Source organism: Thunnus albacares, chromosome 5, assembly GCF_914725855.1.
Source record: "Thunnus albacares chromosome 5, fThuAlb1.1, whole genome shotgun sequence".
NCBI classification, from domain to species: Eukaryota; Metazoa; Chordata; class Actinopteri; order Scombriformes; family Scombridae; genus Thunnus; species Thunnus albacares.
In genome coordinates, this window is record NC_058110.1 from 29505946 (window position 1) to 29516782 (window position 10837).

The 10837-nt window shown below is 38.0% G+C and overlaps 2 protein-coding genes across 2 annotated transcripts; both read right to left on the reverse strand.

Moving 5' to 3' along the window:
- Window positions 1-5527: 5527 nt before the first annotated feature.
- LOC122982885 (P2Y purinoceptor 1-like) lies at window positions 5528-6694 on the reverse strand. The gene has a single exon (XM_044352494.1). It carries the CDS (start codon window positions 6689-6691, stop codon window positions 5705-5707), a length of 987 nt encoding a protein of 328 aa, XP_044208429.1. The 5' UTR covers window positions 6692-6694; the 3' UTR covers window positions 5528-5704.
- A 2595-nt stretch (window positions 6695-9289) lies between these two features.
- Window positions 9290-10294, reverse strand: LOC122982291 (P2Y purinoceptor 1-like). Its single transcript, XM_044351477.1, has one exon. The coding sequence runs from the start codon at window positions 10292-10294 to the stop codon at window positions 9290-9292; it is 1005 nt and encodes a 334-aa protein (XP_044207412.1).
- Window positions 10295-10837: the final 543 nt, after the last annotated feature.

The following is a 10837-nucleotide window of genomic DNA, read 5'->3' on the forward strand; positions in this document are numbered from 1 at the left end:
AAGAATGATGATTCAACACAGTCTTTCACCACAGACCTAAGTCCCTCCTGTTTCCGATCCTGTTTTGACCCTTTTGCCAAAGAAAAATGTGGAACTGAGTCATGCATTTTGAAAAAGCAATATTTATGGTCTTATAGTACTTTCTCTCCTCCTGCACGTCCTCTTTCCAATACAACCACCTCATACTTAATCTGTCACTTTGTGTACCTGTTTTAAGCCATCCCTGTTGATATGTTTTGTCCTGTTCATATGAGATGTGTGTGGTGCAGTGAAAATCCTATTACTTCATGTATTGTATGTCCTATCTCTTCATGTGTCTGTGCTTTTTACACTAATTCTGCTCTTACAGCCCTTGGGTTTTTTCCTTTCAGCTGCCACTCATACGCATACATTAGATCTCTGTATTGAGTCAATGGCAACAAGTAAATGTCTGTTACCTCATTGTTATGTTTCTATCTCATAAGGTTAACCACATATTTACATGTGCCTAGCATGATGAGAGATATGCTTATTGATAGATTTATATTTGAATGAGTCTTGGTGGTTTTATTTGGTAACATATATCTGTGTATATATATATATATAGACATTTCTTTATTCATGCTTAACAGTAGTTTATGTCCTATTGTTTTCAAGATGCCAGTGTCTAATGGTGATTTATTTGTTATTCTAGACTGATGACAATACTGGGTGTTGAATTGTGCCATTAAATTAAGGTAAGTATGCAACTGGTCTTTATCTGTCTCCATGCTCTTGTAGTAGCACGGAGGACATGTGGTCATTTTTCTCATCAACTGTCTGTCTGAATGGTTTCGTCATGTCTGGTAGCCCGAATATCGGTGTATTCTGTAGAGCTGTTTTAAGTATGTAAAAGTCCATGTCACTTTCTTATGTGCAGTCAGTCCTCTACCATAAATTATGACTGCTAACTGCTACTGTATGAGGTAATTCCTAGAAATGGCATCACCTGCTTCTTTGTTTGTTTGGAATATTTTGTATATGTAGTTGCTACATGTTCTGGATATAAGGATTTACCTTGTTCTATGGTCACGCCCCAGAAAGATCACCTGTCGCTGCACCAATTTGCTAAGACTAGCTTGGTGACCATTACCATATCATTTTATATGTTGCAACAATTTTTTTGTATTATTTTCACAGGCCTCTTCTGTTGGTGAACAGATCATTAAGTCATCAATCATACTGTAAGAGAGTAAGGTTAAACCCTGTCTTTTAATGCTGCAGAAAACATTGCTGTACTTTCACAATACCCCTGTGCTAATCTGGTCCAGCTGTACGTCTTCCCTTTAAAGGAGAAGGCAAAGCCAGTACTGGAAATCTATGAGCACAAGAAAACTGAAAAATGGATTAGCCAAATCAACAATTTCAGTTGGTTGCACATGCTTAATCAGACCAACATTTTACGGTATTTACTCTCGCCCAGAGAGTTGTAGGAATATCTGTCAGCTCTAGGGAGTCAGCTGTTGCAATGACTAAAAGTCTTGCTTGTTTCTGATAAGAATGATGATTCAACACAGTCTTTCACCACAGACCTAAGTCCCTCCTGTTTCCGATCCTGTTTTGATCCTTTTGCCAAAGAAAAATGTGGAACTGAGTCATGCATTTTGAAAAAGCAGTATTTATGGTCTTCTAGTACTTTCTCTCCTCCTGCACATGTCCTCTTTCCAATACAACCACCTCATACTTAATCTGTCACTTTGTGTACCTGTTTTAAGCCATCCCTGTTCATATGTTTTGTCCTGTTCATATGAGATGTGTGTGGTGCAGTGAAAATCCTATTACTTCATGTATTGTATGTCCTATCTCTTCATGTGTCTGTGCTTTTTACACTAATTCTGCTCTTACAGCCCTTGGGTTTTTTCCTTTCAGCTGCCACTCATACGCATACATTAGATCTCTTGGATCATATTTTACAAATTGTGGTGTATAATTTAGTTGAGGGCCAAAGGCCAGCCTATATCCCCGGAAGCAGTCCTTGGATGAAGTAGGATTTCAGATGTGTTTCCCATGGCAAGTCATCTTGGTTGTTTGCGGGTTTTGTGAGACCACTGTTTGCATCATACACTTTGGTCAGATGCACCAGGTAATCTGCCACTGCTTCGTTTGGTTCTTGTTTCCATTTGTGGAGTGAACCTAGCCTCTATTTGTGTGAGCAGTGCATTGATATGGCCCTGGTAATTTGCATAGTCAGGTCCTGTGCATATGCAGTTCCTCTGGCTTCTAGTGGGTTTGGCAGTTCTTCTCCCACTCGTACCATGTCTTTGTGTGTCCATGGTCTGAACACGCTCTGTTTTCTGAAGATCACATTGTTGGCATCTCATCGTTGTCATCGGGAGGGTGAATACATTCTACTGTGGAGAAGATCTTCTATGGGATAGGGAACAGCTTGTGTCTTGCCTCTAGTGTGCATATATGGCAGTCCTTGCCCTGGGATAATCTGCACTGGAGGTGCTGTACGGGGTAGCAATGGCTTCTGGTGCCTTTCTTTGGACCTTTTATTGTTGCTGGTGGCAGTGGCTCAAGAATCTCGGGGTACTCAGCGAAGGTGGTGAGATCAGGGTAGATGCCAGGACCAGGGCATGGTGGAGGATTGTGACCTTCTTATACTTGAGGGTTGTTTTGTGGTTGAAGACATTGTGGCAGGGCTGCATGTAGGTCAGGATCTGTTTTGAGACACTGCACAGACTGGTTAGAAGCCCCTCGCTGACCTACTGCTGCTTCTACTGCTATTGCTTTTTGTTTTGCGACTCCTACAATTTTTCTCATCTCTCTTTTATTTACCTCTTCCTGCCACAGCATAAATGTTTTCCAATCTCCAGTAAATGGAGTAAATTTCTTTCTTTCTTTATTTGAGATCCCTTCTGCTTTCTTTTTGTCTTCCTCTTCCTTTTTTCTATATTTTTTTTAATTGTTCCAGCTGTCTTAAGCTGAAACTCCATTCTGTGAGGAAGCCAAAATCTCTTACCTAGATCTCAAGCTGACCACAGCTTTGTTCACCATATGTCTTAGGCATAAACTGAACTATGGGTGAGACCGTTTTTTTCACATCACTTGGTTCTTTTTCCTGTTTTTGCTATTTTTGGTACCCATGTCTCAATGGTCTGATTGTAATTATTCTGTAATTATCAATAAGTCATCACTTCTATGCAGACCCCTTCCTTTTCCTGGTTCCCAATTTCGCTGTTAAACACATTCAATTTATGGCAGTGAAATCAGCCTTTATACCAAACTTTTGAACCACTGTATAAAAGGCTCAGACATTTCTGGGTGCATATCACTTTAATACTCACATTATCTGGTTATAGGAGATGACGTATGTACCTCGTTTTGCCATTGTGTGTGGAAAAAGTGAGTGCTCAAGTTCAGCGTGCACCACATTATAGTTTAGGTTCACTTACCTGTGACGATTATCATCCTTATTACTTCCTGTGTGATCCAGTTTGTAATATTCCAAGTATTGAGTCAATGACAACAAGTAAATGTCTGTTACTTCATTGTTATGTTTCTAATTCATAAGGTTAACCACATATTTACATGTGCCCAGCATGATGAGAGATATGCTTATTGATAGATCTATATTTTAATGAGTCTTGGTGGTTTTATTTGGTAATATATATCTGTATATATATATATATATAGACATTTCTTTATTCATGCTTAACAGTAGTTTATGTCCTATTGTTTTCAAGATGCCAGTGTCTAATGGTGATTTATTTGTTATTCTAGACTGATGACAATACTGGGTGTTGAATTGTGCCATTAAATATTGTTAGAACACAATACAGTTCAGAGAAGAGATTACTTCTCCTCATCTTTTTACCTGTGTCTTGACTGATACACCACCTTGTTTACTGCCAAACCTAAACGAGCTAGCCCTACCTAATTAGCTAACACACACACACTAACAGTCTGCTATAACTACTCCTTTTTTTAAGAAAGAGTGCAGGAGTTGTAATAAATCAAATCCATTGATATTCATTAAATTTTGAATGTTTTGATGACACAATGTGCTCACAGGTAACATAAGCACAAATTCAGACCGAAACAACTTTCCCAGCTGCACTGTTACAAATTGCTGTTACTTTACATCAAAATGTCAATAGTATAATGCTGTTATCAAATGAACACAATAAACACTGAGTGGTTGACCTATAGCTTTTAATTATTTCAATCAAGTCAAGCAAGCTCCATCTATACAGTGCCAAATCACAACAAAAGCAGTCTCATGACTCCCCTCATGTAGAGCAGGTCAAGACCATACTCTTTAACAAGACCATCCTCTTGTAATGTGTTTCTTTCTTTTAATTTTTTATGACAAACACTTTGAACTTCCCCACTGATGAAATACACTATATGAAAAGACCCGACCCATCCTGTCTTTTCCTTCTCCATTTTTCCTCTCTTTCCTACACACCACACACACTGGCTCTCACTTCTATCTATTTCAGAACACACCATATCACTATGGTCTGCTGTCAGGCCACTGACAGCCACAATAATTTCAATGAATGTAAAAAACAAAATCAATTTTGAATGGTGCCTTTTGATTAATATGGGTTGAATTTAACCCAGAAAACCCAATTTGTGTATATCAGCTGCACAACATTATCAGGCCAAATGAGAAAAGTATTCAAGGCGTTTCACTGCTCTCAAATGTGAAAGTGGGTCAGACTGGACTCTTCGACCTCTGCCGTGCATGGTTTTTCCCTCAGCGATGAGCCGCCGATGCTTCACATGTTGAAATCCCATCCTCGTCGCCAGAATTGTTGTGGAAATTCAGAGAGCAAGTTGTCTTTCAGAGTTTTATTGCAATAACCAGTTCACATTTAGTAATGCAGGTCCCCCGCTTTGCTAGGCTGAAGAGATACTGTACGAAGTTCAGTGTCAGTATTTGTACATACAGCCATATGCATCATAATCATCCCATATTCATAATCCTAATATGTTTCTTTTAATTAGTTTACAGTCTCTCTGGGGAGTTTTTCGCGGTGTTCTGAGAATTAAGAGTTGAAAGCCAAATTCTTGACTGTCTTTCCTCCTAAAGAACTTTCCCTCTCTGCCTCTTTCTAATGAGTAAAGTTACAGTACAGTAACGTTGCAGTTTCTGAGCCCCACAGCTCACCTTTGCTGGTACCTGTTAAGAGCATTTTCACATGAGAAGCAGAGAAGAAGAAGTATTACAATGTGCTTTTGACTATAAAGCAGAATAACACAATCTTATGACAATAGCATAAGAGTATAAGTTTCCATTTCAGCTGTGTATCAATAGGACATTTTAATTTCTCAAACTATGTCCTGTCTTAAACAAATAGTGAGCATGTGTGGAACCATGTTTCCCCACCATTAGACGTATTGCATGATCAGAATCACTCCACAAACAAACGTGTTCTGAAAGTAGACAGTGACACATGAAAGAGCTGTGGTTGTCTGAATTTCCTGTTTATTTGGAAGATCTTTCTGCACGTGGTAATGACAGCACAACAACCACAAAATCAAAAATGTTACTTGACACAGCAGAAGTAATACCCAGGCAAAGGATGCAACAAGAGAATGACTGACAATTTAATTCATATTGTAGTAATATAATGGCACTTGTTGTGATGGGCAGCTACTTGATAAGCTTGGAAGAACAGCTGCTTGAGATATTTGTTTTATTAAGTAACTGATATTAAAATCTTAACTGATATTAATCTTCATCTGTAGTTTGTGCCATAGGCACACAGCCGTAGTTTGACAGAAACAAATGGCTGGACATCTGACGAGCTCGCTGGAGCAGCTGTCTGAGCTGAGCGGGAATATCTTCATTTCCATGAAGATAAACCAGAGGGTTGAGAGCACTGTTCAGACACACAAGTCCACGACTTATCTGATGAGCAATGTAGACTCCATTAGACCATTCATGGCATATCTGCTGTTTGGACAGAACTCTTGACCAGAGGTTGAGGTTCTTCAACACATGATAGGGGATGTAACAAACAGAGAAGAGAACAATCAAGATGAGCAATAATTTCAAGCATCTCTTTTTCAGTACCTTGTCAGTGGTATTTTGGTGGCAGAGAATGACAATCACATGTCCATAGCAGCCCAGTGTGATGAAGAATGGGAGACAAAACCCAGTAAGTGTCCATCCAAGGCTGTATTTCAGGTAATCCTCAACATATGTCTTATGAGTGGTATCGTAGCATTTCCCAGGTTTGTTTCCAAATGTTTTGGTGTAGAACATGTCCGGTAGACTTTGAACGCTCACCAACAGCCAAACCATGACTGAAATAGCCACAGAGTGGGTAACAGTTAATTTTCCCATCACTCTCATTGGATGGACAATGGCCAGGTACCTGTACACACTTATGCAAGTAAGGAATCCAATGCTGCCATATAAATTCAGGTTGAAGCAGAATCGTGTTATCTTGCAGAATGTGTCTCCAAAGATCCAAGTACTCTTCATAAAATAGTACACTATCAGAAATGGAAGTGTGAGCAGATACAAAATATCTGCAAGACCAAGGTTCAGAACAAAAACATTGACATGTCCCAGTTTTTTCCATTTCTGCAGCAAAGACTTCAATCCCCATCCATTAGCTACCAGACCAACGATGAATACTGAGATGAAAACAGGAGGCAGGAATCTGTGTTCAAAGTCAAAATTGACACGAGGACAAGATGTGTTATTCATTCTGTCTTCTGAAAAGAAGTTAGTTCAAACCCTTTCCTTATAAGAGGTGGAAGAGAACATGACCTACTATATTCAAATGAGGCTTCCTGTTTGAAGCATTGCTGTTTCACATGCAGATCTGAGATCACAGATTAATCTGTGGGCCAAATTTCACAAGACATGCGTGCATGCTTTGTCTATTTGCTTATTTACAACCTCTGCTCATTATCATATCATTTGAAAAGCACAATAGAATTTTTTTTACAACATACCACAGTGGATGTGGTCTCTAGGTTCTTGGAAGCTGTGGTGATTTCTAAAAGTAGACATATCTTTTGAAAATCTTTACACAGGAGTGAACAGACAGTGGACGTTCACATGACCTGCTTAAGTGTAAAACATGGTTTTATATAGTTAGTGCCATGATATAACAACATTTTAAGGTTGAACATTACAGTCAGAATTTCCATATGTACCTCCTTATTTGACAGCATGCTGCAAAAATGCCCTGTCAAATTTAAATGAAAACATTTTGGATATGAGCTTTCTTTGGCTTGAAATAAGCAAATTTGGCTGCTAGTGCAGTCAGTGATTTTCACTTGATAGTTTTCTTAAAATGAGTCAAAATGTCCAATTACCAGAAGTGTTAAAAAAGGTAAAACAACAAACATCACACAGGGAATACCGGTATAGAGTCATGCACACTAAGCACTGAGCCAACATGTCAACTGACTACTGGTGCAGTGGACCAATAACTTTGGTCCAAACTGACATATCTTATCAACTGTTGGATTGCCATGAAATTTTGTACAAACATTCACGTTCCCCTTATGATGTCTCCCATTGACTTTGGTGATGCCCTGGCTGTTCCTCCACAATGTAGTTGACCTTTTTGGTTTTGAGTGAAATTATTTTGCAAGCTATAGGATGGATTGCCATGAAATCTGTTTAGATATTCATGGTCTCAAGAGGAAGAATCTCAATTACTTTGGTAACCCTCTGACTTTTCCTCTAGCGCCACAAAGTTTGCACTTATACACTGAAGTATCTGAACATCTGCAGTATGGATTGGGATGAAATTTAGTACATACATGCATGGTCCCCAAAGGATGAATCTGAATGAATAGTGATCCCCTTACTTTACTCCTAGCACCACCAGCTGACAAAAGTTTCTATGTATCTAGTGAAATATCTCAATATCAACTACATGGATTGGAACAAAATTTGGTACAAACATTCATGATCCCCAGAGGATGACTCTCATTGATTTTAGTGATCCTGGCTTTTCATCTAGCATCATCATCAGGACAAAATTTCAATACTTTGGTTTTAAAAAATGTTAGAATGTTAAGCATGCTGACATCAGCATTTATCTTAAAACATAGCCTCACAGAGCTTCTAGCATGGCTGTAGAGTCCTAGTCTTGTTTATTGATCATTAATAAAATATCAACTTTGATGAAACGTTTGACCAATAATGATTAATTACTTCATATTAATGTCTGTTCCCACGTGTGCTGTAGATGTACAATATGTGCTATTTTGGTTTATATTATTTTCATCATCAGAGAAAAGTGTTAGGTCTACTGATTATTCTGACTATAGTTATGTAATATACTGAATGTGACATAAACGATCCGAACTGCTACTGTTATGGAATGGAATACAACAGATTAAAAAAAAAGTGAACGCATTGCAAAAGTTTAAACCTTGAAATTTTATATTTTTCCCCAATATAAAGTTGATAATATACCATATCATGCTGTTTCAAGACAAATAAGATATATCTAAGTAAAAACATAATCCCAAATAAGATAAAAATGTCAAATTAAGACAAGGCAAGTGATATTTACCTACATTAAGTCAAACACTCTTGCATAGTCAGTATGATATAATTTGTGCTCAAAACAAGACAGACAAGTTTTTAAATCCAAATACAAGATTATCTCACTTACTTGGAAATGGAGTTTTTGCAGTGCAGTTTGAGCACTTAAAGTACAGCTGTATGATGTTATGCATATCATGTAAGATGTTATTCATAAGTGTGCAAACAGTTTGGGTGATCCAGGGGCAGGTTTTCACCCACACAAATGAAAAGGTAAGAGTCTCCCTCTGGTGGTTCCTACTTCAGAGAAAACACTGCAAGCCTTTCTGAACAATCATAATAACATATGATTATGACTTTTCTCTTCATATATAAACACAATTTTCCACATATACAAGTCTGAATTATACTCAGATGACAACAACAGCATGGTCATATATAAACTTAAACAGTATTCTAATTTGATTAACCTTTTGTTATTTTATTCATTGTTAACTGTATTTTATGCTAAGCATTGTGTCAGTATAATCACACAAATTTAAATAATAGCATGAATGAAATCTTACTTGCAATCTGTTGCAAACTCAATGGTTTGGTGGTTACATAAGCTGCATATTGCAAACACAGAACTACTAGGCAAGGCAAGTTTATTTATGTAGCACATTTCAGCAACAAGGCAATTCAAAGTACACTACTACTGCTGAGATAAAGAAAATTAAAGGGACAACTGTGAAATTAAAAACATAATCATTACTTTTGAAAAAAATTTACAAATGTATACTAATGTCTAATATGTTACTGGAAGAATACATTTTTCACGTCATCTGTGATTTCTGACATGGGCACACTGCCAGAGTCTGTTGGAGGTGGATGTCTGAACATCTGACAAGCTCGCTGGAGCAGCTGTCTGAGGTGAGAACGAATATCTTCATTTCCATGAAGATAAACCAGAGGGTTGAGAGCACTGTTCAGACACACAAGTCCACGACTTATCTGATAAGCAATGAAGACTCCATTAAACCAATCATAGCATACCTGCTGTTTTGATAAAACTCTTGAGAAGAGGTTGAGGTTCTTCAATACATGATAGGGGATGTAACAAACAATGAAGAGAACAATCAAGATGAACAACAACTTCAAACTTCTCTGTTTTTGTACCTTGTCAGTGGTATTTTTGTGGCAGAGAATGACAATCACATGTCCATAGCAGCCCAGTGTGATGAGGAATGGGAGACAAAACCCAGTGAGTGTCCATCCGAAGCTGTATTTCAGGTAATCCTCAACATATTTCTTGTGGGTGGTATCGTAGCATTTCCCAGTGGTGTTTCCAAATGTCTTGGTGTAGAAAATGTCTGGAAGACTTTGAACACTCACCAGAAGCCAAACCATGATTGAGATAGCCACAGAATGGGTAACAGTTAATCTTCCCATCATTCTCACTGGGTGGACAATGGCCAGGTACCTGAACACACTTATACAAGTAAGGAACCCAATGCTGCCATATAAATTCAGGTTGAAGCAGAATCTTGTTATCTTGCAGAATCCGTCTCCAAAGATCCATTTTCTCTTCATAAAATAGTACACCATCAGAAACGGGAGTGTGAGCAGATACAAAATATCTGCAAGACCAAGGTTCAGAACGAAAACATTGATGATCTTAAGTTTCCTCCATTTCTGCAGCAAAGACTTCAATCCCCATCCATTAGCTACCAGACCAATGGTGAATACCAAGAAGTAAACAGGCGGCAGGAATCTGCCTGTAAATTCAAAGCTGACACGAGGACAGGAGGTGTTCATCATTCTGTCTCCTGAAAAGCAGCAAATACTGTAAAGCAAGTATGCTATGGTACCTGGAAATAACTGAGGAAATGTGTCATTAAAAATGCTTCCTGTGATCGTTCATTGGACTGTTATCACTGTGGGAGTGAACAGAAAATGTTCATGTGATTTCCGAAAGTGGGTAGATAAAAAATATAATGTTAACCATGACCATGCAAAGTATTAATACATGATATAACAAGATGCATGTAATCATGTTTTTCTCTTAAGGTGTAAAATACCACCCCATTCCATGTACTGCACTGTGATAAGAGACGAAAAGAAAGTCATTGAAAACCAGTGAATACATGTCAGTATCAGTGTTTCAATGTGAATTTTCACCAGTATTGTAAAGAACTGTTTCTATGTTCTTAATAAGAAAAATGTTTTTTAAAAGTGCAAATCAAAATGTCAGCCTATCATGTCTCGACTAATCATGCCAGTCCAGCCTGGTCAATGATTTGCACTTTGGAGCATAATTTTCCAGAAATCCTGAATAAAACACTGTTTACAAGGTTATAATGG

Bases quoted from the DNA above. Each gene is read 5' to 3' on its own strand.
- LOC122982885 (XM_044352494.1), bottom strand. From the start codon at position 6,691: ATGAATAACACATCTTGTCCTCGTGTCAATTTTGACTTTGAACACAGA.
- LOC122982291 (XM_044351477.1), bottom strand. From the start codon at position 10,294: ATGATGAACACCTCCTGTCCTCGTGTCAGCTTTGAATTTACAGGCAGA.